This window comes from Dendrobates tinctorius, unplaced genomic scaffold (genome assembly GCF_039654945.1).
Source record: "Dendrobates tinctorius isolate UK_male_01 unplaced genomic scaffold, ASM3965494v1 ptg000048l, whole genome shotgun sequence".
NCBI classification, from domain to species: domain Eukaryota; kingdom Metazoa; phylum Chordata; class Amphibia; order Anura; family Dendrobatidae; genus Dendrobates; species Dendrobates tinctorius.
In genome coordinates, this window is record NW_027361716.1 from 15,490,242 (window position 1) to 15,517,906 (window position 27,665).

At 44.2% G+C, this 27,665-nt stretch overlaps 1 protein-coding gene across 2 annotated transcripts in view; it reads left to right on the top strand.

Moving 5' to 3' along the window:
- The window catches only part of RCN1 (reticulocalbin 1), a 58,284-nt gene extending 38,106 nt beyond the window's left edge, over positions 1-20,178 (top strand). For both annotated transcript variants that reach the window (XM_073576319.1, XM_073576318.1), the window contains exons 6-7: positions 17,653-17,852; positions 19,644-20,178. In XM_073576319.1, coding sequence (XP_073432420.1) covers positions 17,653-17,852; positions 19,644-19,751 — 308 coding nt within the window. In that variant the 3' untranslated portion in view covers positions 19,752-20,178. The remainder of the gene's footprint in view (positions 1-17,652; positions 17,853-19,643) is intronic.
- Positions 20,179-27,665: the final 7,487 nt, after the last annotated feature.

A 27,665-nucleotide genomic window follows, 5' to 3' on the forward strand; every position in this document is an offset into this window, starting at 1 on the left:
GATAATTAGTTTGCCAGGTGAGCCCAATTAAAGGAAATCTACTAAGTAAGGACATTCCACATTATTAAGCAGACCACAGGTTTCAAGCAATATGGGAAAGAACAAGGATCTGTCTGCTCCCGAAAAGCGTCAAATAGTGCGAAGCCTTGGAGAATGTATGAAAACATTAGATATTTCACGAAAAATTAAGCGTGATCATTGTACTGTGAAGAGATTTGTGACTGATCCAGAGCACTGAAACTTTTCAGACAGATAATGGCATAATAAGAAAAGTTTCTCAGACAAATTCATTGGATTAAAAGAGCAGCTGCAAAAATACCAGTATAAAGTAGCAAAAAGGTATTTGAAGTTGCTGGTGCCTCTAGTTCCACTAACCTCAAGGTTTAGGGTCCTCCAGAGGCTTGCAGTTTTGCATAAACCTGCTATTTAGCCACCCCTAAACAGTGCTCACAAGCAGAAAAGTTGGTTGGTGGTCCCATACATACATGAAGACTAATATTAAAAGTCTAGTCTACTGAGGAGTGGCGTGCGACCCTGGATGATCCCGATTGATGGTTGGTGGATGGACACAATGTCCCAGCAAGGCAGCAACATCTGCAAGGAGGTGGCGGATTCATGTGCAGAAAGCTGGAAGGCTATGTTCCTTCTAGGTTCTCAGACGTCCTGCATCCCGGCAGTCCTGTGGTCCCAGTTCCATACTAGAGCCTTACAATGGGATGTGTTAAGAAACCTATTTTCCCTTAGAGGACACAGAAAGGGATAGGGTCATCCTTCCTGTCATCAATGCAGTCCCTCCCTTGGTGGCTGGATGTCCCTAATCTGTCCGGGGGGGGGGGTTTCCTGGGTGAATGAAATCTCACAGGTGGTCACCACGGATGCAAGCCCCATCTAGAAGACGTATAAATCTAACTTGAAGGGATTGTTTGCAGTTGAATTGGCAGTAAGGAGGCTCCTAGTGTCCCTACATGGTCATCATGTCAGGATTAGAGATGAGTGAATTTATTCGGATTTGGTTCTAAATACGATCGGAATCGAATATTGTTTTAGCAATATTAATCAAACACAGCTGAACGTCATTAGTCAATGGGAGTAGAAATTACCAAATATGTTCAGAACCGATCATAGGACATACTGTATATTCGGGCCGAATAGTGTTCTAATATGGCACCTTTGGAAGAAGGATGCTCCAGGCTGTGGTCCCTCCATAAAGTCTTACTTTTTTCTTTGTAATTCTCTTGTGGTGCTGTCATGGGTGATCATTTAAAGTCTTAGTTGCTTACCGGTAATGGAATTTTTCAGAACCCATGACGGTATCCTTTAGTTTCCCTCCCATCACATATGGGTGAGCACTTTTCACTAGTGTATAAGTTCACATTTTTTATTGTGATATGTCGTGCGGGTAAAAAAAATTTTTTTCTTGCGGTAACCATTGAAGGTGCTCTCGTGCACCATAATCCAACTGATGCGTGAGAGTGGTGCTGCCCTTTTATGCCTGTAGGTTTCCTATCCTTTGAAGGGTGAATCCCGTCTCTCGTGGTGCTGTCATGGGTTCTGAAAAATCCTGTTACCAGTAAGTAACTAAGGCTTTCAGGATTCCAAACTTCAGCTTTGCTTCTGCCACAGAAACATGAACAACGCAAGGTGTTAGGTGACCAATACAAGACCTATATGAAACCAAAACCAATTTTGGGGCAAAGAGCATTTTGATCAAGTTATTTAGTTGAAAAATATTGTCTGAACAAAAGTTACTATTCTGAATGAAAATAATAGTTTATGAAAAAATACATAATTACAAATGCAACAGTGGGGGGACTTGAATTGGTCAGGCATTTACCCAAGACATTGGCAGAAAGCATTTAGTTTGTAGGACACTTTACTTTCACACTTTGGTCGGCCCTTGAATTGGTCAGGTATTGTTCAATTTCACATCTTGGTCAGCCAATGTTGTGTTTTTTTTTTTTTTTTTTTGACATATCACTAATTAAGCTGTACTAATACTAACTGCCTTCCTCAGGTGAGGAGACGAAGACATTATAGTTTAACCACTTAGTGAAGGAGCCAAATTTAAAAAATCTGAACAGTGTCACTTTATATGGTAATAACTCTGGAACGCTTCTACAAATTCCAGTGACTTTAATAATTTTTTTGCAACACATTTTACTTTATGATAATGGTAGATTTAAGTTGATACCGTAAGTTTTTTGTTTATTTATAAAAAATATCAGAGATTTGACAAGTGTAAAAAAAAATTAGCAATTTTCAAACTTTGATTATCCCTTTAATTCTTAGTCCTACCACAGCAAAACATTATTATTAACAATAATAATAATTTTCATTTTTATAGTGCCATTTTTTTCTATGGCGCCTTACATGTGAAAAAGGGGCATACATAGATAAGTATCATAAACATGAGTAATACAAGGCACACACAAGTATAGAGGGAGAGAGAACCCTGCCCGCGAAGGTTCACAGTTTACAGGGGATGGGTGAGCATACACTAAGAGAGGGTAGAGCTGGTTGTGTGGCGGCGGTTCATTAGACTGAAGATCGCAGTAGGCTTGTCGGAAGAGGTGGATCTTCAGGTTCCTTTTGAAAATTTCCATGGTAGGAGAAAGTCTGATGTGTTGGGGTAGAGTTCCAGAGTATGAGGGAAGCACAGGAGAAGTCTTGTATGCGATTGTGGGAAGAAGAGAGTGAGTGGAGTGGAGAAGGAGATCTTGAGAGGATCGAAGTTCGCGTGTAGAGAAGTACCGGGAGACCATATCACACATGTATGGAGGAGACAGGTTGTGGATGGCTTTGTATGTCATAGGGCTTTAAACTGGAGCCTCTGGACAATAGGAAGTCATTGAAGGGCTTGGCAGAGAGGAGAGGTTGGTGAAAAATTGGGAGACAGTTGAATTAGTCAGGCAGCAGAGGTTAGGGTAGATTGGAGTGGTGCTAGAAGGGAGACCAGAGAGAGGTTGCAATAGTCAAGGCGGGAGATGATGTGCACAAGCGTCTTTTCAGTTTCTTGGTCAAGGAATGTACGGATCGGGAAATATTTTTGATTCGGCCGGTAGGAGTCAAGGGCTTGGATATGTGGCTTGAAAGAGAGGGCAGAGTCGAGGATCACCCTGAGGCATCGAGCATGCGGGACTAGGAAAAGTGAGCAGCCATTGACATTGATGGTTAGGTCCGATGGGGGGAAAGATGATGAATTCTGTTTTGTCCATGTTCAGTTTTAGAAAGCGAGCAGAAAAGAAAGATGAAATAGAGGACAGACATTGTGGGATTTTGTTCAGCAAGGAGGTGATGTCAGGCCCAGATAGGTAGATCTGCGTGTCATTGGCGTAGAGATGATACTGCAAACCGTGGGATTCTATGAGCTTTCTCAGGCTGAAGGTGTAGATGGAGAAGTGTAGGGTCCTAGAACTGAGCCTTGGGGGCGAGGTGAGGAGGTGGTGAGGGAGACACTAAATGTCCGGTCTGTTTAGATAAGACGATATCCAGGATAGGGCAAAATCTGTGATGCCAAGAGATGAATCTGTAACAAGAATGGTCCACAGTGTCAAAGGCAGAAGACAGGTCCAGGAGAAGGAGGACAGAGTAGTGTTGCTTGCTCTTGGCGATAAAAAGTAATTGGTGACTTTAGTTAGGGCAGTTTCAGTTGAGTGATGTAGTCAGAAACCAGATTGTAAGCAGTCAAAGAGGGGAGCAGGAGAGGTGGGAAGACAGTTCAAGATGGACATACTGTTCCAGTAGTTTTGAGGCATAAGGGAGAAGTGATATCGGGCGATAGCAAGACACAGAGGATGGGTCGAGGGAGGACTTTTTGAGGATGGGTGTGATCAAGGCATGTTTTAAGGATGAGGGGAAGATACCATTTGCAAGTGAAAGGTTGAAGAGATGTGTTAGAGTTTGGATGAAGACTGGCGAGGTTAGGCATGAGATGGGATGGGAGCTGGTCAAGCGTGCAAGTGGTGAAATGTGATCTTAATAGAAGGGTGAAGAGCTGATCTTCTGTCATAGTGGAGAAGCTTGGAAGAACAGGTGGGCGGAGCTTTGCGGAGGAAGTCCGCAACTCTGCCAAACGCAAATGTGAAGCCGACCATAGATAGTCAGATGACAAGGAAAGCTGAGTGGGTTGAAAGCATACCTCCTGGTTCTGAGAACATGGTGCTTCAAATGTGGTGTTTAGCAATCCACACTGTGGGAAGCCTTGTGTGGGACTCGCCATTCTTACTGTTACAATGTGTGTGAAACATTAATAACATTTCCCTCATGCCTGCTTTACATCAGCACCATTTCTAAAATATTCCTTTATTTTGTTAGCATTTTTGGAGATTTAAAAATGTAGCAACAATTTTTCATTTTTTCATGGAAATTTACAAAATTATTTTGTTTTAGGGACCTATCCAGGTTTGAAGTTACTTTAGGGGTCCTATATATTGGAAAACCCCCAAAGTGATACCATTTTAACCCCTTAAGCCCCAAGGGTGGTTTGCACGTTAATGACCAGGCCAATTTTTACAATTCTGACCACTGTCCCTTTGAGGTAATAACTCTGAAACGCTTCCATGGATACCGGTGATTCTGACATTGTTTTCTCGTGACATATTGTAGTTCATGTTAGTGGTAAAATTTCATTCAAATAACTTGCGTTTATTTGTGAAAAAAACGGAAATTTGGCGAAAATTTTGAAAATTTCGCAATTTTCCAACTTTGAATTTTTATGCCCTTAAATCACAGAGATATAGCACACAAAAAACTGAATAAGTAACATTTCCCACATGTTTACTTTACATCAGCACAATTTTGAAACCAAAATTTTTTTTTGTTAGGAAGTTATAAGGGTTAAAAGTTGACCAGCGATTTCTCATTTTTGCAACACCATTTTATTTTTACGGACCACATCACATTTGAAGCCACTTTGAGGGGTCTATATGATAGAAAATACCCAAAAGTGACACCATTCTAAAAACTGCACCCCTTAAGGTGCTCAAAACCACATTCAAGAAGTTTATTAACCCTTTAGGTGCGTCACAGGAATTTTTTGAATATTTAAAAATAAAATGAACATTTAACTTTTTTTCACTAAAAAAATACTTCAGGTTCAATTTTTTTTAATTTACCAAGGGTAACAGGAGAAATTAGACTGCAAAAGTTATTGTGCAATTTGTCCTGAGTACGCCGATACCTGATATGTGGGGGGGGGGGAACCACTGTTTCGGCGCATGGCAGACCTCAGCAGGGAAAGAGCGCCATTTGACTTTTTCAATGCAAAATTGGCTGGAATTCAGAACAGACGCCATGTCGTGTTTGGAGAGCCCCTGATGTACCTAAACAGTGGAAACCCCCCCCCCCCCCCCCCAAGTGACCCCATTTTGGAAACTAGACCCCCCCAAGGAACTTATCTAGATATGTGGTGAGATCTTTCAACCCACAAGGGCTTCACAGAAGTTTATAACATACAGCCGTACAATTAAAAAATCATATTTTTTCCACAAAAATGATCTTTTCACCCTCAATTCTTTTTCCAAGGGTAACAGGACCCTAAAAGATATTGTGCAATTTGTCCTGAGTGCGCTGATACCCCACATGTGGGGGTAAACCACTATTTGGGCGCATGGCAGAGCTCGGAAGGGAAGCAGCGCCATTTGACGTTTTTGGCTGGAATTGAGATCGGACACCATGTCGCGTTTGGAAAGCCCCTGATGTACCAAAACAGTAGAAACCCCCCCCCCCCATAAATGACCCCATTTTGGAAACTAGACCCCCCAAGGAACTTACCGTGTTTCCCCGAATATAAGACAGTGTCTTACATTCTTTTGACCCCCAAAAGTCCCACTATGTCTTACTTTCGGGGTATGTCTTATATTAGAAAAAAAAAAATGACGATTTTTGTTTTAACCAAAAAATAACATTTATTAACAAGCTGAATAGTGTGGTGTTCACCACAAAACAGTTTTATTAAACCAAGTGCCCAAGAAAGTGCCAAGAATGTCTTGTTACAACCGTATCATGACGGTATTTCCATGTATAACATGTAAAACATTTAAAACAATGAAAAACGGTAACAATGAACAGTCTGAATAAGTTATACTGGAAGATAAAACAAGATTTATTCGATGACAACCATGTCGTCATCATCTTCAGGAACGTCATCGTAAACATCCACACTCTGAGGTTCCTGTGGATTTTCTTGGGACTCTCGGGAATCCATTTCCGCCTGAATCATTGGCCCATATCTCTCATGGGTAGCAATGGCACTGTCCTGAAATGAGCAGGCCTTGTCCAGGTAGCCAGCTCGCAGTGCATTTTCAATGCAGGTGTCACTGATCTTATCCCATGAATTCTTCACCCAGTTCACAATCTCAGGCAGTTTTGGCTTAACAAAGTTCCCACGTACGTTCCTCTCCATACGGTTTTCAATGTAGTCATTGATTTCCGCACGCAGATTGTCCTTGAAGGGCTTGTTTATGGCGATATCCAGAGTCTGGAGATAAGCCGTCATCCCTGCCGGAATCATGATCTGGTCAATACGTCGCTCATGAAGGAAGTTTTTCATGTCTTTAGCCCGGTGTGTGCTGGCTGCATCCCAGATCAGCATCCCTCTTTTGCTCCCTCGCATAACAAGCGGCAGCATTAAATCAAGCCACTTCCTTATAACCGCTTGTGTGGCCCAGGCTTTTTCCGTTTCCAGCACATAAATACCAGAAACCCGCTCTATCTTGTCCTTCTTGCCCTTTGAAATCAGCAAAGGTGTGACTTTAGTGCCATCCAGACGAATCGCCAAAATGCAGGTGACACGTGCACTTTCATAAGCGGTGGAGGGAACGTACACTGAGGAGGCACCTCGTTGATCAATGGTGGTTTGAGCTGCTTGGCCCATGAACACAGCAGTTTCATCCATGGCGATCATGTGGCAAAGATTGTATTTGGAGAAGTCAGTGTCATCCACAAACTTCTTGTAGGCAAATGCACGTTTCACAATCTCTGCATCTTCCAGCCTAAAGAGGGTCGTGGATCTTCTCAGAGACAGGTCATTGCGTTCCATGAAGTTATCCACCCAGTGCTGTGACGCCTTGAATTGTTCAGGGGTAATGTCAAACTGTGGTGCCACAGCAAGGGCATACTCCTGAATCTGAGCCCTGGTCACCACCAATGTCTTCGCTCTCCTGTCAGCAACCCACTCACACACCAGGCTTTCCAGCTCGGGATACATTGGCTGCCGACCACATCCAACCTTCCGCCTTTTAGCCATTCCACTCTCCGCTTTCTCACTCAGGTTAGTGTATTCTGCACGCCATTTTTGGAACAGTCGGTGATCCAACATCTTCTCCTTGCAGAACTCCACTACATTTTTGCCCCAAGATTCTTCAACCATGGCTTTTTTATACTCCACAGAGTAGCTCTTCCTTTTACTCGGACCGGAACCACTCATGTCTGGGGGCAAAAATATAGCGTATAAGCATTGCTTATGGTTCCGTATCACAGTCACCCATACAGTCCCATACAGTATCCCACAGCAGCCTGCCATACAGAAGGGTTGCTGCCATTACAGTACGGTATCTCACAGCCTGCCATTGTACAGTATCCCACAGCCATTGCTTACCGGATGGCGATTCCTCTGCGGTGCGGGACAGGGCAGGGCAGGCTTCTTCTTCCTCGTGCAGGGGGACACTGGCCAATGAGCGGTGACGTCAGGGCGGCGGCCGGCGGGCGGGCTCACAGAAGCCGCTGGGCCAATCAGAGAGGCCCTGACTTCTGCCCGGGGGACACAGGGGGACACAGGCACCGGTACCAGTATGTTAAACCTAATGCATTATACCGGTACCGCACAACGTCTTACTTTCGGGGCACCGCTGATCCGCTATGTCTTATAAACGGGGGATGTCTTACATTAGGCATCCCCCATTATTCCCCTAGTACGTCTTACATTCGGGGGTGTCTTATATTCGGGGAAAGACGGTATCTAGATGTGTGGTGAGCACTTTGAACCCCCCAGTGCTTCACAGAAGTTTATAACGCCCGTGCGTGAAAATACAAAAATCTTATTTTTTCCACAAACATCATCTTTTAGTACCCATTTTTTTTTTATTTTCCCAAGGGTAACAGGATAAATTGGACCCCAAAAGTTGTTGCCCAATTTGTCCTGAGTACGCTGACACCCCATATGTGGGAGAAAACTACTGTATGGGCACACGTCGGGGCTCGGAAGGGAAGTATTGACGTTTTGGAATGCAGACTTTGATGGATTGGTGTGCGGGTGTCATGTGCGTTTGGAGAGCCCCTGATGTACCTAAACTATTGAAACTCCCCACAAGTGACCCCATTTTGGAAACTAGACCCCCCACGGAACTTATCTAGATGTGTGGTGAGCACTTTGAACCCCCAAGTGCTTCACAGAAGTTTATAACGCCTGGGCGTGAAAATAAAAAAATCATTTTTTTCCACAAAAATGATATTTTTGCCCCCAATTTTTTATTTTCCTAAGGGTAACAGGAGAAATTGGACCCCAAAAGTTGTTTTGCAATTTGTCCTGAGTATGCTGATACCCTATATGTGGGGGTAAAACACTGTTTGGGCGCATGGCAGAGCTTGGAAGGGAAGGAGCACCATTTGACTTTTTCAACGCAGAATTGGCTGGAATTGAGATCAGACACCATGTTGCATTTGGAGAGCACCTGATGTGCCCAAACAGTGGAAACCCCCCAATTATAACTCCAACCCTAACCCCAACACACCCCTAACCTGAGCCCTAACCCTAGCCCTAACCCTAACCCTAGCCCTAATGGGAAAATGGAAATAAATACTTTTTTTAAATTTTATTATTTTTCCCTAACTAAGGGGGTGATAACGGGGGGTTTGATTTACTATTTATGGCGGTTTTTATGTTTGGCGGCTGTCGCACGCTAAAAGACGCTTTTTATTGTAAAAATAGTTTTTGCATCACCACATATTGAGAGCTATAATTTTTCCGTATTTTGACCCACCGAGTCATGTGAGGTCTTATTCTTTGCGGGACGAGTTGACGTTTTTATCGGTACCATTTTTGGGCACGTGACATTTTTTGATCGCTTTTTATTCCGATTTTTGGGTCGCAGAATGAACAAAAACCAGCGTTTCATGAATTTCTTTTTGGGGGGTGCGTTTACACCGTTCCGCGTGCGGTAAAATTGATAAAGCGCTTTTATTCTTCGGGTCAGTACAGTTACAGCGATACCTCATTTAGGTCGTTTTTTTATGTTTTGTCGGTTTTTTGCAATGAAAACAATTTTATATAAAAATAATTATTTTTGCATCGCTTTATTCTGCGAACTATAACTTTTTTATTTTTTTGCGGATGATGCTGTATAGCGGCTCGTTTTTTGCGGGACAAGATGACGTTTTCAGCGGTACCATGGATATTTATATGTGTCTTTTTGATCGCGTGTTATTGCACTTTTTGTTCGGTGGTATGATAATAAATCATTATTTTTTGCTTTGTTTTTTATTTTTATTTTTTAAGGGGTTCGCTAAAGGGGTTAACTAATGGGACAGTTTTATAGGGCGGGTCGCTACGGACGCGGCGATACCAAATGTGTACTTTTTTTTTTTATTTTCAAAAAATGAATTTATTGGGGAATATTTTTTTTTTTTTTTAAATTATTTTTACACTTTTTTTTTTTTTTTTTCTTTATTACATAGTCCCAGGTGGGACATCACTGTCCTGTTACAGATCGCTGATCTGTCACATCACAGATCACTGTGACAGATCAGCAATCTGTCACAGGCAGTTCTGCAGACTTCCTCATGCCTGCGCTTTGCAGGCAGTGAGGAAGTCCGCTCCCTACAGGCCCCCGAAGGCCCCCGTCGCCATCTTGGATCCGGGGGCCTGTAGGGAAAGAGCCCCCCGCAGCAGCGCTGCACATTGCGCTGCCGTGGGGGGCTCAGGGAAGCACTGAGGGAGCCCCCTCCCTGCCGATGCTTCCCTTTAACTCCCGGTACACCGCGATCGTGTTTGATCGCGGTGTACAAGGGGTTAACGTGTCGGGGGCGGTCCGTGACCGCCCCTGACACATTGTGCCGGGTGTCAGCTGTGATAATCAGCTGACACCCGGCCACGATCAACGGCGCTCACCACGTGGGCGCCGCTGATCGCATTAGACGTACTATCCCGTCCTTGGGAATTAAGTCCCAGGGCACATGGACGGGATAGTACGTCTAATGGCAGAAAGGGGTTAAAAACAACACCCCCTGACATACTGAAAACTGCTGTCAGGTAGTTTATTAACCCTTCAGTTGCTTTTCAGGAATTAATACAAAGTGGCATGATAGGAATGAAAAAGTGGTGCCAATGAGTTTAAAGAGGGAGCCCCCACACTCTTGTAACCATTTATATGATATAGTCATTATTGACAGCAGCAGCATCTAATGGGTTAAACAGATATGGACAGTGCCAACACTGATCATAGCTGATTCAGCAAATTGTCAGCCATAGTGTACAGCCAACGGCTGCTGGATTGTCACCTGTATGGGGATGCTAGTCTCTTATATCTCAGGTCATTTAAAAGACGTATTGACGGTCATTAAGGGGTTAAACTTGGGAAAATCGCAAAAATAAATGGGTTGCACATACTGCTGTACATCTTTGTTTTTAGCAAAAAAAAAACAAAAAACAAAACCTTGTATCAACTTTTCTTTGCTGCTTTTTGCACTGGCTCATCTTTTTATGGGTTAAAAAAAGCTGCAGAAATGCTAAAAAAAAAAATAAATGCAGTTTTCCATTTCAGTCAGGAAAAAAAATGTATGAGCTTTCTGAAATCTGAGCTTTTGCTGGTACTGTAAAACACACCTTAAAATTTACATAAAAAAAACACGCAGAAACCCAACATTTGAACATAGCCTTAGGCAAAACCTGCTCTCTTGGCAGTATGGAAACTGCTTACAAAAAATAGGTTTTGCTACTTTTTTTTTTTTTTTAAAGTTACATTTGTCTCTTGTGCATGCTGATAAAGTTTAGTGTCCCCAAAATAACATGATGCAACTTCCTGAGGTTTTTGCGGTAAAACCGGATACCTTCATTTTTGCACTTTATTTCTGTGGATGAAAAAATGCTGAAAGTGACATACTGCAGTTTTCAAAAAATGCAGCAGTTTTCCAATTCAGTCAGGAAAAAAAAAAACAATGTATGTGCATGAGATTTCTGAAATCTCCTAGCTTTTTCTGGTACTGTAAAACATAGTTTACAGTTTTTCATAAAGTAACGTGTGAACATAGCCTTAGGCAGCATAAATATAACTATTATTACACCGCGTATAACGTGCTGTAGAGAACCTTTGCCGACCTGTGATTAACTCTGGGGAAACAGAACTGTCCTCTTAGTTGATTGCACTTTTCAGAAAGCTTGAGGTTTAAGGGATTATGATGCCTTTCATTTGTGTTTCCTAATTTTCTACATCTGGTGCTAGTCTTTCACTGTATCTTTTGCCGGCTCTGACTCCTCCTCTTTTCCCCTTACTATCCTCAAATGGTTCCTCAAGGCTCAGTCCTAGGACCACTCCTCTGCTCTTTATACACCGCCCGTATTGGACAAACCATCAGCAGATTTGGTTTCCAGTAACATATCTATGATGACACCCAATTATACACATTGCTCCCTGACATCACCCCCACCTTAATGCAAAGTACGAGGAATTCTCTGTCTGTTGTCGCTAACATCATGTACTCCCTCTATCTGAACAATCTCTCCAAAACTGAACTTCTTGTGTTTCCTCCCTCTACTAACCTACCTATACCCGATATTGCAATTACCTTGGGTGGTTCGACCATAATTCTCAAGTGGCATGCTTGCTGTCTTGGGATCATATTTGACACACAACTTTCTTTTGTTCCCTATATCACTCACTAGCTCATGTTACCTGCATCTTAAAAACATCTCCAGAATCCGACCTTTTCTCCCCTTTGAAATTGCAAAAAGTCTTAATGTCGCTTTTAGTTATTCTCGCCTGGACTACTGCAACTCTCTCCTGACCGGCCTTCCTGTGACCTAACTTTCTCCTCTTCAAACCTGAATGCAGCAGCCAGGGTCTTATTTCTGTCCTGCCACTTCACCGATGTCTCCACCTTGTGCCAGTCATTACACTGGTTGCTAATCTGCTACAGAATACAATACAGACTTCTCTCTCACCAGAAAGCTCTCCACAGTTCTGCAATACCTACCGGTGGCATCTGATCTGAGACTAATATCTAGCCCCCATGATTTTAAGGGTGCTTTAAAAAACACATCTCTTTAGAGAGGCCTATCACTTCAAGTCATTAACTCTCCCCTGTTCCTTCTAAATGTTAATCATAATCTGCTCCTTCCTATTCATCTGTCTTCACATCCTCCATGCACCCAATAGCACTTGGTAACTGCACTTTGACAGATCCTGGCTGATGACCAGATCAAAACATTTATTATTAAGACAGTTGGACCATACATGACAAGTGCCTTCTACCTATTGCGACCTCAAACCCACACCTCCCCCCATATTTCCTTTATAGATTGTAAGCTTTCTGTTAAGTCCATAAATCACCCAGTGCATCCATGATAAGCTTTGCAGACAGAACCGTTTAAATGATCGGTGGTCTGGGGACAAAGACCCCCACTGTTCAGCAGTACTCTTTTTAAAAGGGGTCAAATAAGAACACGAAAAGTTAAATTAGCGTATGTATACTTTTTTTTTTTTTTTAAATATTTTTATTGGTTTACGTGTACAAACATGCAAAGCTTTTTTTTCAGGCGGAAAACTCTTCAGCCCTCTTTTGCCCTGAAGCGTATTAATAAATATATATATATATATATATATTAATTTCTGCTCCACCCCCCCATGACTGCACCATTAGAGAGAGAGGATCCGCCATTCAAGGTCAGGAAACCTACAGATAAAAAGGGTGGTGCCTCTCCCTCACATCAGTTGGTTTCTTATCCTTGACAAGGAACTTTCAGTGAGGCGTATCTGAAGACACAAGATTGATTATAGACGTCGCTTTGGGCCTGGCCAAACTGATCCAGGCAGTGGGGGTGCCCCTGCCTTGGCTGGTGCAGTGTTCTGAAGCACCACCGCTGGGTCCAGAGGACCATCAGGGATGTGCGGGGGAGCACAGCCGCACCACCACACTCCGGCTGCTGGGCATCTTGTTCTGCATATGAGTGGGGACACTCCGGAGGCACTTCCTGATTACTCAGTTGGTGGGGTCAGGTGACCGCAAGTCATTTCCGGCAACGTAGCTAGAAAAAATCCTGAGGGAACGAGCCGGAGGCTGCTTGCCTTAAAAAGGCAGTGGATCACTGGAATAGCGTTCCGAGCAGCTTAAAGTGGTCCCCTCTAAGTAGACAGGTAACCATAGAGCCTAAAGAACAACCACAACAGCAGCTAACTAGAGCAGAATCCGCAGCAGTAGAGGCAGCAAAAAGTGCGGCAGCACGAAGAATGATCTTGTCGTCGTGAATTTTCCAGTGGAGGAAGTGAACGTTCTGGCAGCAGTTCTACTCGGCACAGCAAAGGCTCCAGTGTGGTGGACGTTTCTCCGGCCTCCAGAGGAGATCTATCAGTGAATATGATCCCTCCTCCTAAACCGGTACACCTGGTTGCCTCTGATTGGTAAGTGATCTTTGTGAAAGTCCACTTTCCAGTTTGGGTCCCTTTTTGTCTCATTTATTTAAGGAATGAAGTGCGTAGCGAAGACTAAACACAGGAGTTGTGCACTCTGCATTGAAGAGTTGCCCATTACCTGGGTGAAAAAACTGTCAATCATGCATAGAGCAGATGCTTCGTGAGGAATCCTCAAATTTCACCTCAAAACTAACATCCATAATCAAAACAAAGGTCAAAAACACTTTTAAATCCCTGTCCCAAGGAGGTAGTGATAAAAAAAAAAAAACAGTCCAGAAAAGGATGCCCTGAATCGAGGACCAGTAGTTCAGAAGAAGAACATAGGAATACTGGTTCATCGGATTCTTCCTCCTCATCAGAAGAAGATTTGGAAGGGCGCCATTGTTTTCCAGAGGAAGAAACAGTCTTGCAAAAGCTGTTAGATCTACAATGGGAGTGATGGACCCTCTTCCAGATAGTTCCTTACCAGGACATAATGTTTAGCCAGCTTGGACAGAAAAGGCTTCTGTCATTCCCTATTAATGAGAAAATACGGTCTGTAATTGAAAGAATGAAATAAAAACAAAGGAAATATTCTTCTATCCCATCCATCAAAAGGAAATATCCTTTTGACAATGCCGTGTCCTTATCCTGGGACAAAGCTCCAAAACTAGATGTAGCTATTGCTAAATATTCCAAGAAGTTTACCCTTCCGTTTGAGAACATGGTAGTGTTAAAAGATCCCCTGTATAATAGATGAAGGTCTGAAGCCAGTTATAGTACCAACCTGCACGGCTAGGTCATTAACGATCTGATTAGAACCTTAGAAAAGTAACTCGGGGACAAGGTATCGAGATAAAGTATGTTTTCATTCCCTTAAAGGGAATGTGTCACCCCATTTTAGCCCTATAAGCTGCGGCCACAGCCATCAGGGGCTTTAATGCTGTAGATAAGCCCTCGATGAAACCTGAATGATAAGAAAAACACGTTAGATTATACTCACCGGGGGGGCGGAGTCAGGTGCGGTGGGTGTCGCGGCCCGATCCGGCGCCTCCCATCTTCATACGATGATGTCCTCTTCCTTGCTACTCCCTCGGCTCCTGTGCAGGCATACTTTATCTGCCCTGTTGAGGGCAGAGTAAAATACTGCAGAGCACAGGCTCCGGGAAAGGTCAGAGAGGTCCGGCGCCTGCGCACTGCAGTACTCTGTCCTGCCCTCAACAGGGCTGATAAAGTACGCATGCGCAGGAGCCGAGGGAGAAGCAAGGAGGAGGACCTCATCGTATGAAGATGGGAGGCGCCGGACAGGACCGAATGCCGGGGTGAGTATAATCTAACTTTTTTTTTTTTTTTTTTTATCTTTCAGGTTACATCGGGGGCTTATCTACAGCATTACAGAATGCTGTAAATAAGCCCCTGATGGTGGTGCCGGCAGCTGATAAGGGAAAAATGGGGTGACAGACTCCCTTTAATGTGAGGGGCTGCTGCATTCCTGGCCGATGAGTCTGCCGATTCTGTTAGATTAGCAGCCAGATCGTCGGCTTTCTCCAAAGCTAGAGGGTTCTACGTGCTGCATAAGTGTTGGCCGAGGATCTTCAGATGAAATCAAAAATTATACTTCATTCCCTGAGAAGGTGACTTTTTTCAGACCAACATTGGATGACATCCTTGAAAAGGCGGGTGATTGTAAAATGAGATTCCCAACCTCTCTTTCCCCACATTGAAAAAGTTGTTTCAAAGCAGGAAATTTAATTGCAGAAAAACAAGGCGAATGGGTAGTAAGGCAGTCCATATTCGATCAATTGTAGAAATGTGATGCCTTCCAGCTATAAGTCTTTGTGCCAACAGCCAGAATAAAAGCGTCTTGTTCTTTAGATTTCAGGGGAACCCTTGGGCTCTGGATGTCTGCATGATTCTGTGGAATCAGTCTGGCCTATACCTACACCCCCCCCCCACCCTGGTTAACCTGATCCTTGCTGTTCAAAGAAAATTCAGAGAGGACCGAGCAAGAGTAATTCTGATTGCTCCCTTGCGGCTAAGAAGGACCTGGTTCTCCTGGCTGAGGATGGTGTCTGAGGATGGTGTCCATCAACCCCCTGGATACTCCCGGAGATTCCGAATCTTCTCTCCCAGGGGCCGGTATGTCACCTTCAGGCAACAAATTTACACTTGACCGCTTTGAATTTGAGAGGACACTCCTGAGGTACAGAGGTTTTTCCCCTAATTTGATTTCTACACTACTCCCAGAGTAGCTGTCACCACCAAAGCTTATGGAAAAACTTGGCAGAAGTTCCTGTCCATCTAGGGGGCCAAAGTACAGGTGGGTGAACCAATTACAGCCATCCTGGAGTTTCTACAAAAGGGTTAGGACAGGGTCTTGCTACCACTTAAAAGTCCAGGTCGCGGCGTTAGGAGCCCTGTATAATTGTGATTTCGCAGGCAAGCGATGGGTGGCTAGATTTATTAGAGCCTCTGCTAGATTTAAACCCATTGTTAGCCAGAGATTGGCACCTTGGGATTTAAATTTAGTGCTATTGGCCTTAACTAATCCTCCATTTGAACCTTTCGATTACATATCCCTTGGGATTTTATCTCTTAAAACACCTCTTCTAGTGGCATTAACATCAGCTCGCAAAGTGAGCGATATTCTGGCCCTCTTTGGAGGCCCCCCTTTACTCAGATTTTAGAGGATAAGGTCATTCTTAAACCAGACCCAGTCTATCTACCTAAGGTAGCGTCACATTTCCATAGATCCCCCAGAAAGTAGTCCTTCCATCCTTTTGCTCCAACCCCAAAAATACCAGGGAAGAAAATCTTTATACGTAAGAAGGTGTCTGGTTCAGTACCTATTGGCCACTTATAGTTGTAGGAAGTATAGGTCTCTTTGTGTTTTCAGGGGCCTAGAAAAGGGGTCAAGGCCTCAAAAGGCACATTGGCAAGATGGATAAGGGAGGCAATCTCTCTAGCCTACTTGTTGAGTGGCAATGTCATCCTGGAGGGATTAAGAGCTCACTCTACAAGAGCATAGGCAACCTCTTCGGCAGAGAAATTAGATGTTTCCATAAATCAAATCTGTAAGGCAGCAACATGGTCCTCTCCCTATACCTGTTGCGAACACTCTCGGTTGGATCTAGTCTCTTCCTCTGATCTTACCTTTGGGAGAAGGCTTCTGCAGGCTATGGTCCCTCCCTAAAATATAATTCTCTACAATTCTCTCCGTGGTGCTGTCATGGGGAAGGAGAAAGACGTTACTTTCAGGTAACAGGATTTCTCGGAGTCCATGACGACACTCTTATAAAGTATTCTCTCCCGTCACATGTGGGGGGCACACTTTTTTTGTTATTTTATGTGTAGATCGCAGGGTGTTTCCTTATATGCATTAAAGTTAGGATGTTCATTATTGTAATAACCTGGTGGTCCTCTCATGCTCTGTAAACTAATTGATGCGAGGAAGAGGTATTGCCCTTTTTATCTGTAGGCTTCCTGTACTTGAAGGACAGATCCTCTCTCTCCGTGGGCCGGGGCTGGTCCCTGCAGGCCGGGTATTCAGACAACGCACTTTGGTGCTGGTTCGTTACTGCTGATCTGAGCCTGAGAGGGAGTGCGCTGTTATTGTGCACATCGCACAGTGCGCGTCGTTCAGGGACTTGCCCAGCCCCTGAAACAATCATCACTGATGACACATCGTTGCAGAGAGGGAGCAGAGGCTGCGGCAGTGACCACAGCCTCTGCCCCCTAATTAAGCTTCATTTGAGTATCCCAAAATGATCTGGGATTCCCAGATGGAGTCCTCAAAAAGGAATTAGGAAAAAATAAAAATAAAGCAATTAGTGTAATTAAGAAAGCATAAAGGAGTTCTTAATTCGGGTATATTAGAAAATAGTTTAAATCATGGCATCAAGTCGATGGGGATTTAGGATGTAAATTAATTTGGATTTCGGACCCCGCCCTTAATGGTTTAATATTGAACCTGCTTATGCTGCATTAATTTTACTAGTTTTCTTTTGATCTGTGTGTTTAAAGCAGTAATTGACCGCCTTTTTATCTGCAGCGGATATGTTCTCACATGAAGAGGGATCCCCAGAGCCTGACTGGGTAGCCACCGAACGGGAACAGTTTTCAGATTTCCGTGACCTTAACAAGGATGGAAAAATGGACAAAGATGAAATCCGACACTGGATTCTTCCTCAAGATTATGACCATGCACAGGCCGAAGCCAGGCATCTAATATACGAGTCTGATGTGAACAAGGTATGCTACTGTAGGTGTAATGTAATAATGTCCTGGAAGACCTAGCCAGAATGGACACTTTTCCGTTGATTTGGTTTTAACCTCTCTGCCCTAGAGGCTAAGCTCTAATTACAAGGGTTATCACCTTGAACCAACTCCTCCTACTAATCTGTATTGATTAGATGATTAGAGCTGTGTGTTAAGGCCCTGTCTCGCATAACGAGATCGTTAGTGAGATCCCTGAAGCGTCACAGGTTTTGTGACGCAACAGTGATCTCGCCAGCGATCTCGCTACATGTGACACATAGCGGCGACCACCCCCCCCCGCTGGATATCGCTGATCGTGCTCGAATGTCCTAGGCCATTTTTTGATCATTGGCATCCCGCTGGCCAGCATGCATCGCTGTTTGACGCCAACGAGCGACCTAGTTGGCGACGCATAACTTGGGGATGCAGGCGTGAGTCGTCAGAATAACTGCTGTGTGACAAGGTCCCAACGACCGCCGAGGTCGATATACAGATTGCCATGTCGTTGAATAGATCTGCCTGTTTGACAGCTTACTAGCGACCATGTAGCAACGTACCAGCGATCCTTACCAGGTCGTATCATTGTCGGGATCACTGGAGCGTCGCTATATGTAACGGGACCCTTAATGAAGTAACATCCCACTAGTCTTTGCCTTACTTTGAAATCTAGCCCCATATAATGAGGTTAGGACGCCATAAGATTGTTTTCTATAGCGCCTGACCTCTAGAGTGTGACCAATACATGAAAACTAAATGCTGTAAATGTATACTTTACAAGACAGTGTGAACTTTAAACTTCCGATACAAATTAGACTAATGTTGGCTGGACTAGCCAATAATGAAAGATTTGTCCAACAGTCTAATGTCTGAACAACCGTTTTGGCTGAACCAACAGTAGCGATCTACTGTGTATGAGCAGCCTTCAACTATACTACTACAAAAATGCCTAAGCTAATGATTTTACACCCTTTTGTGCCAGAAATGCCACAAAATGTTCATATAATAGGCCATACCTCATTTCTGCAAACTTTTTTGCTGCGTGAGAAAGTGTCTAAAATTTGAAATGTAGGAAAGCCAGAAGATTGGGAAGGTGGATGCCAGTACACAGACTGGCAGGGGCCAGAAGATTGGGAAGATGGAAGCCAGACTGGCAGGGGGCCGGAAGATGGAAGCCATAAAGGGGGCTTTACACAGCGATATCGCTAAATCGTCACCGATTTTATGACGCAGCAGCGATATCGCTAGCGTTATCGCTAAATGTGATACTTGCCTTCGACCGGCTCCCCTGCTGGTTATCGCTGATCGCGCTGGTCCATTTCTCGTCGTCGGCTTCCTGCTGGTGCCGACGAGCGAGCCATGGACGCAGGTGGAAGACGGACACCCTCGCCGCGTCTGTAAGGTAAGTGCGACCACTGCTGTTTCAAAACCGCAGCATGTCAATTCTTTGTGCGGATTCTGCAGCGGTTTAGCACCTGATCAATGACAGGTGTCAAACCGTAGGGGAAAACCGCAGACTAAACCACAGAAAATTTGCAGATAAGCAGGATTTACCTGCGGATTCTCCCAAATCTGCGAGGAAAAATCTGCAGCATCTTCCACTATTGTGTGCACATACCCTTACAGGTGTGGCAGGGCCTCGTGAACCAGACAGCTAGCCTCGCTCTTAGAGTTCAGTAAAGCAGAGGTTCCAGGACAAAGTTAGGTTTAAAGCTGTGGTTTTGCCTTTCATCAATTGTTGATTCAGTCATTTGTAAAAGTTTATATTTCTTGTTTTTCTTATTGCAGGACAAAATGTTGACCAAAGATGAGATCATAAAAAATTGGAATATGTTTGTGGGTAGCCAGGCCACCAACTATGGAGAAGACCTCACCAGAAATCATGATGAGTTGTGATGAGAGGGAAAGAACTGATTAGATATTTCTATGTCCTAGTATTTGCACCATCACACACTATATTCATTACCTCAGAATGGGTAGCATTACCCAACATTTTAGTGTTTTGAAAAAGATCTATGAATAGATTTTTAATGTGATTTACAAAAAATGCTTCAGTGGTTTTTATACTTTTTTCTTCCACCCGGAATAATGTATTAAAGCAAGTAAATTGCTTAAACATATGTGAATATTGAGGTTATTTTTCATTTTTAAATGCTTTCAGCCATGTACAGATGTCATTTTCTGAAAGTATTGTCAGACCGATTTACTTACCCTAGAATATTAGTTTTTGTTCTGTTACTAAATATTGCAGCTGGAGATTTGAATGTAACAATAGCAGATTAACACCAGTATTTTATTAAAGGTTTTTGTTATTTAAAAAAAATTATTCTTTCAGAAAATCATGTCAAGAAATCGTTGAAATTTGATGAAAAAAATTAAATGTTCACTGCCAGTTAGATGTCGGGTTACCCCATTACTATTCTCTATGAAGAGGGGAAAGTGTAGGAGGAATGAGGAATACTCAGCACACTAAGTAGCAGGCAAATCTAGCTGCAGCTTCAAGCATCTGTGTGCCTTACTCCAGTGTTGGATTCACAGCCACACAGCTTAATATGCATTATAATGTCCTCTGTGCTACTGCTCCCTCACTCGGTGTACTAAAAGCAGGAATCCAGCTCTGTGTACTGTATGTGGAAGACATAGCAGCTAGTCTGCACTCCCCAGCTCTCGGAAATGAAAATGACAGAAGCCGTTGAAGTCAGAAATGATGGTGGAAAATGCAGGCTAGAAGTCATAATGGCTACAAATTGTTATGCCTCACGTACACACACATGACAGGATATTCTAAAATGTTACCTGAAACTATAGGTACGTTTTTAAATCAAAGTAAAAATGTCCAATTTTTCGATGTAGTGACTGAAATGCTAAAATGTAGGGTGAATATGGTTGGAAACATAACAGTACCTCTTAGTACCTTCACAGCTAATGCAATTAAATATTGTATATAGTTTGTGCCAGAAATTTAGAACAAAATATAGTAAACCTGAATGGCTGCCTTTTAATTTTTTTTTTTAATAATTAAATTAATGAAACTTACATTTTAACAGAACCTGAAGCAGATCTGTTACCAGATTTCTTAATTCAAAGTCCGACATAACTAAATCAATCTTGGACCTGGTTGGGCTGGTGTAATTTGAAAATCCATGGCAGAATGTTAAAAAGGATTAGTCGGCCAAATTGTAATTGTTTTGCCTACCTGACCTGATTGAAAGCTCAGTCTTCCTGCTGCTTCTGAGATCCTGGTCAGTACAAGCTGCAGCTGTCTGAACCTTAATACTCTGGTGGATTTAAACAGAGCTAACTTTAACCCCTTACTGACACTGGACGGTTTAGAGCGTCCGATGTAAGTATCCCCCTGTTTGAAGTGGGCTCCAGTGGTGAGCCCACCTCAATACCGGGACATGTTAACTGTTTTGAACAGCTGACATGTGCCCGCAATAGCCGCGGGCAGAATCACGATCTGCCCCCGGCTATTAACAAGTTAAATGACGCTGTCAAACTATGAAAGCGGCATTTATCAAGCGCTTCCAGCCATCTGGCCGCAAATATGCTCACTGGTGACCCGCGTCATGTGATATCACGGGTTATCAGTGTGTTGGCATGACAACCAGAGGTCTCCCTCTATGGTTGTTGATGCCAGATTGCTATGTGCGCCACCTGGTGGTCGGCGTTCATAGCAAGTCTGTAATTCTGCTACATAGAGGCGATCTGCTCATCGCCTATATGTAGCAGAGCCGATGGGGCTATGGCAGCTTCTAGCCTCCCATGGAGGCTATTGAAGCATGCCAAAAGTTAAAGAAAAATAGTTTTAAAATTTAAAAATAAAAATATACCGTATATACTCGCGTATAAGCTGAGATTTTCAGCCCTTTTTTTGGGGCGGAAAGTCCCCCTCTCGGCTTATACGCGAGTCCTATACCAGGGGGTCGGAGGGGGAGCGGGGGTGTCCGATCATACTTACCCCCTCCCTGGCGTGCTCCCTGCAGCCCGCCCGCTTCTCCCAGGTCTCAGGCTCCTTCCTGCAGTGGTTGTGTGGTACCGCTCATTAAAGTCATGAATATGCACATATTTATGACTTTAATGAGCGGTACCACGTGACTGCTGCAAGGAGGAGCCTGAGACCGGGAGAAGCGGGGCTGCAGAGACCGTGCCAGGAGAGGGTAAGTATATGCTATATTTACCGATCCCTGGTCCATCGCTGCGCGCTGCTCTGCTGTCTTCCGTCCTCTGTCTGTGATGTTCAAGCAGACGGCATGATGACGTAATCAGTGCGCGCCCTCTGCCTGAACGTCACTGACAGAGGGACCCGGCAGACACAGGGGAGCAGCAATGTACGGAGGATCGGTAAGTATCACCAGTGCCGGGGTCCTGAGACAGTGGTGACCCCGGCACCTGGCCCCCCGCAACAGAAAGTTGTGTTTTTTTTTTTTTGTTTTTTTTTTTTTTTTTTTTCTTTTCTTTTTTTCTATTTGCGGTAGCAGCAGCATATGGGGGGTATACTATGGAGCACCATATGAAGCCGCATATGGGGGGTATACTATGGAGCACCTTATGGGGCAGCATATGGGGGCATAATATATGGAGCATCTTATGGGGCAGCATATGGGGGCATAAACTATTGGTCATTTTACGGGGCAGCACATGGGGGCATAATCTATGGAGCAGCATATGGGGCCCATCATGAACTGTATGAAGCATTATATGGGGCTCCTGATTCATATGGATATTCAAAAACATCCTGCTGATGTAACATAGTTATTAAGGTTGAAGGAAGACTTTAAGTCCATCTAGTTCAACCTACAGTCATGGCCAAAAGTTTAAAGAATGACACAAATATATTTTCACATGATCTGCTGCCCTCTGGTTTTTATGTGTGTTTGTCAGATGTTTTTATCACATGCAGAAATATAATTGCAATCATATTATGAGTAACAAAAGGTTATATTGACAGTTAGAATGAGTTAATGCAGCAAGTCAATATTTGCAGTGTTGACCCTTCTTCAGGACCTCAGCAATTCTCCCTGGCATGCTCTCAATGAACTTCTGGATCAAATCCTGACTGATAGCAGTCCATTCTTGCAGAATCAATGCTTTTATTTTGTCTGAATTTGAAGGTTTTTTTTTCCACCCGGCTCTTGATGATTGATCACAAGTTCTCAATGGGATTAAGATCTGGGGAGTTTCCAGGCCATGGTCCCAAAATCTCTGTTTTGTTCCCTGAGCCATTTAGTTATCACCCTTGCTTTATGGCAAGGTGCTCCATCATGTTGAAAAAGGCATTGTTGATCGCCAAACTGCTCTTGGACGGTTGGGAGAAGTTGCTCTTGGAGGACATTCTGGTACCATTCTTTATTCATGGCTGTGTTTTTAGGCAAGACTGAGAGAGAGCCCATTCCCTTGGCTGAGAAGCAACCCCACATATGAATGGTTTCAGGATGCTTGACAGTTGGCATGAGACAAGACTGGTGGTAGCGCTCACCTGGTCTTCTCCGAATAAGCCGTTTTCCAGATGTCCCAAACATTCGAAAAGGGGATTCATCAGAGAAAATGATTTTACCCCAGTCCTCAGCAGTCCACTCCCTGTACCTCTTGCAGAATATCAGTCTGTCCATGATGTTTTTCCTGGAGAGAAGTGGCTTCTTTGCTGCCCTCCTTGAGACCAGGCCTTGCTCCAAGAGTCTCCGCCTCACAGTGCGTGCAGATGCACTCACACCTGCCTGCTGCCATTCCTGAGCAAGCTCTGCACTGCTGGTAGCCCGATCCCGCAGCTGAAACTCTTTTAAGAGACGGTCTTGGCGCTTGCTGGTCTTTCTTGGGTGCCCTGGAGCCTTTCTGGCAACAAGGGAACCTCTCTCCTTGAAGTTCTTGATGATGCGATAGATTGTTGACTGAGGTGCAAGCTTTCTAGCTGCGATACTCTTCCCTGTTTAGGCCATTTTTGTGCAGTGCAATGATGACTGCACGTGTTTCTTTAGAGATAACCATGGTTAACAGAAGAGAAACAATGATGCCAAGCACCAGCCTCCTTTTAAAGTGTCCAGTGGTGTCATTCTTACTTAATCATGACAGATTGATCTCCAGCCCTGTCCTCATCAACACCCACACCTGTGTTAATGGAGCAATCACTGAAACGATGTTAGCTGGTCCTTTTAAGGCAGGGCTGCAATGATGTTGAAATGTGTTTTGGGGGATAAAGTTAATTTTCTAGGCAAATATTGACTTTGCAAGTAATTGCTGTTAAGCTGATCACTCTTTATAACATTCTGGAGTATATGCAAATTGCCATTAGAAAAAATGAAGCAGTAGACTTTGTAAAAATTAATATTTGTGTCATTCTCTAAACTTTTGGCCATGACTGTATATCCTATCCTAACTTGCCCTAACATGTTGATCCAGTGGAAGGCAAAAAAAACCCAAGTGGCAAACAGTAAGCTTCACATTGGTGAAAAAAATTCCTTCCCGACTCCACATACGGCAATCAGACTAGCTCCCTGGATCAACGCAATATTAAGGAGACTAGTGTATATACCCTGTAATATTATACTTTTCAAGAAAGGCATCCAGGACCTTCCTAAATTTTAGTAGGGAATCACTCATTACAACATCATATGGCAGAGAGTGCCATAGTCTCACTGCTCTTACAGTAAAGAATCTGCGTCTGTGATTATGCTTAAACCTTCTTTCCTCCAGACTTAGAGGATGCCCCCTTGTCCCTGTCTCAGGTCTAAGGGCCCCGTCACACATAGCGACGCACCAGCAATCCCGACAACGATATTACCTTGTCAGAATCGCTGGTGTGTCAGGCAGCTTCACCAGTGATCAGCACCAGCGACAGGAGGGTAACAAGCGACGCACGTCGCTTAGGCTAGTTTCACATTTGCGCTTTTGAGCGCAGCGACGGCCTGCGCACGGCCTCCGCTAAGCCCCGCCCCTGCCGCGCCTCCGCAGGTAGCTCCGCCTAACGGCGCATGACGCTGCATGCGTCCCCTCTCTTTATCACTGAGGCGCAGGCCGTGCGCAGTAAGCGTTTGGCGGTGCATGCGTCCTTTTCACAGTGCGCCGAGCGCAACCAAACTGCAGCAGGTTGCGTTTGGTGCTGGTCGGCGCACCGTCAAAAGGACGCATGCGCCGCCAAACGCATACTGCGCACGGCCTGTGCCCCCAGTGATAGAGAGGGGACGCAGGACGAATGCAGCGTCATGCGCCGGTAGGCGGAGCTACGGCGGGGCTTAGCGGTGGCCGTGCGCAGGCCATCACTGCGCTCAAAAGCGTAAATGTGAAACTAGCCTTAGTTACCAGCGCGCTGGTGCAGGGAGCTGGTAACCAAGGTACACATTGGGTTTCTAAGCAGTGCACGTCACTTAGGCCTCTTTCACACTTCCGTTTTTTACAATCAGTCACAATCCGCCAGGTTTTGAAAAAAAACGGATCCTCAAATTTTTTTTGAGGATCCGTTTTTTTCCCATTGACTTGCATTAATGGCGGATTGTGACGGATTGCTGTCCGTTGCATCCGTTTTTTGTGAGGATCCGCCAAAAGTTGCTGTCCGTCACCATCCTCAAAAATTTCCAAACGGAGCTTGTAACGTTTTTTCCTCTGGCGGATCCTGCAAACAGTGATTTAACCCGAATTTCTTTCTGGGTGCCGGACAAAAAAAAAAAAAAAAATCTCTCTCTCTCTCTGTCTCTCTCTCTCTGTCTCTCTCTCTCTGTCTCTCTCTCTCTGTCTCTCTCTCTCTGTCTCTCTCTCTCTGTCTCTCTCTCTCTGTCTCTCTCTCTCTGTCTCTCCTTCTCTCTCCTTCCCGGCCAGCGATTCCTTTACATTTCTTCATTTTCAGGATCCGTCTGAAAACGGATCCTGTGCCAGCCGTTCACATCAGATGAGAACGGATCTGCTTGTCCGCCTTTTTGGCGGATTATAACTGATGCAAAAAACTGAAGTGTGAAAGAGGCCTTAGAAACCCGATGTGTACCTTGCTTACCAGCTCCCTGCACCAGCGCGTTAGTAACTAATGTACACATCGGGTTTCTGAGGCTATGTGCACACGTTGCGGATTCCGCTGCGTTTTTTTCCGCGCGGAAACGCAGGTAAAGCCGCAGGTAAAGTGACCTGCGGTTTGGTCTGCGGTTTCACACCTCTACTATGGTAGAGGTATGAAACCGCACAAACAATTGACATGCTGCGGTTTGTAAACCGCAGCAAAACCGCGTGGAAAAAACCGCACCGTCAGCACAGCGTCTTTGAAACCTCATAGGGTTTTATTGTACTGTACTTGGTCAGCGGAACTGCTGCGTTTCCGCAGGGGTAAAACCGTTGCGGAAACGCAGCAGAAACCGCACCGTGTGCACATAGCCTAAGCGCTGCGCGCCGCTTAGAAGCACAACGTTTACCTTAGTTACCAGCACGCTGATCGCTGTCACCCGCAGCAATACGTGCTGGCCAGCGGGAGACCAGCGATCAAAAAAATGTCCTGGCCATTCCAGGACAATCAGCGATAACCGGCAGGGGGGCTGGTCGCTGGCCAGTGTCACACACAGCGATCTCGCTGGTGAGATCGCTATTGCGTCACTAAACTTGTGAGTCAGCAGCTAGCGATCGCTGTGTGATGGGGGCTTAAGAGTAAAAAGATCATTAGAAAGGTCTTTGTACTGTCCCCTCATCTATTTATACATTGTGATAAGATCACCCCTAAGCCTTCGATTCTCCAAAGTAAATAACCCCAGGTGGTAATAACCTGTCTTGGTATTGCAGACCCCCCTGTTCCCTAATAAACTTGGTCGCTCTTCTCTGCACCTGCTCCAGTTCAGCTATGTCTTTCTTATACACTGGAGACCAGAACTGTACACAGTATTCTAAGTGTGGTCGCACTAGTGACTTATATAGAGGTAAAATTATGTTCTCCTCATGAGCATCTATGCCTCTTTTAATGCATCCCATTATTTTATTAGCCTTTGCAGCAGCTGCCTGACACTGGCCACTAAATGTGAGTTTGTCGTCCACCCATACACCCAAGACTTTTTCAGTGACAGTTTTGCCCAGTGTTTTACAATTAAGCACATAATTATACATCTTCTTTGTTCTATCCAAGTGCATGACCTTACATTTATCCCCATTAAAGCTCATTTGCCATTTATCAGCCCAAGCTTCTATTTTACATAAATACTCCTGTAATATAAAATTGTCCTCCTCTGTATTGATTACCCTGCAGAGTTTAGTGTCATCTGCAAATATTGAAATTGTACTCTCTATGCCCCCTACAAGGTCATTAATAAATGTTAAGAAGCGGGCCCAATACTGACCTTTGCGGTACCCCACTGCTAACCGTGACCCAGTCTGAGTGTGCTCCTTTAATAACCACCCTTTGTTTCCGATCCCTGAACCCACTTACACATATTTTCCCCTTTCCCCGTTCTCATTTTATGTATCAACCTTTTGTGTGGCACCGTATCAAAAGCTTTTGAAAAGTCCATGTACACCATGTCCACTGAATTCCTTTGGTCCAGTCCGGAACTTACCTCTTCATAAAAGCTTATCAGATTAGTCTGACAGGAACGGTCCCTTTATAAACCCATGTTGATATTGGGTCATGAGTTTATTCTTCTTCAGATACTCCAGTATAGTATCTCTTAGAAAACCCTCCAGGATTTTACCCACAGTTGAGGTTAAACTTACTGGCCTATAATTTCCAAGTTCAGTTTTTGTCCCCTTTTTGAATATTGGCACCACATTTGCCATACGCCAGTCCTGTGGTACAGACTCTGTTATTATGGAATCTTTAAAGATTAAAAATAATGGTCTATCTATGACTGT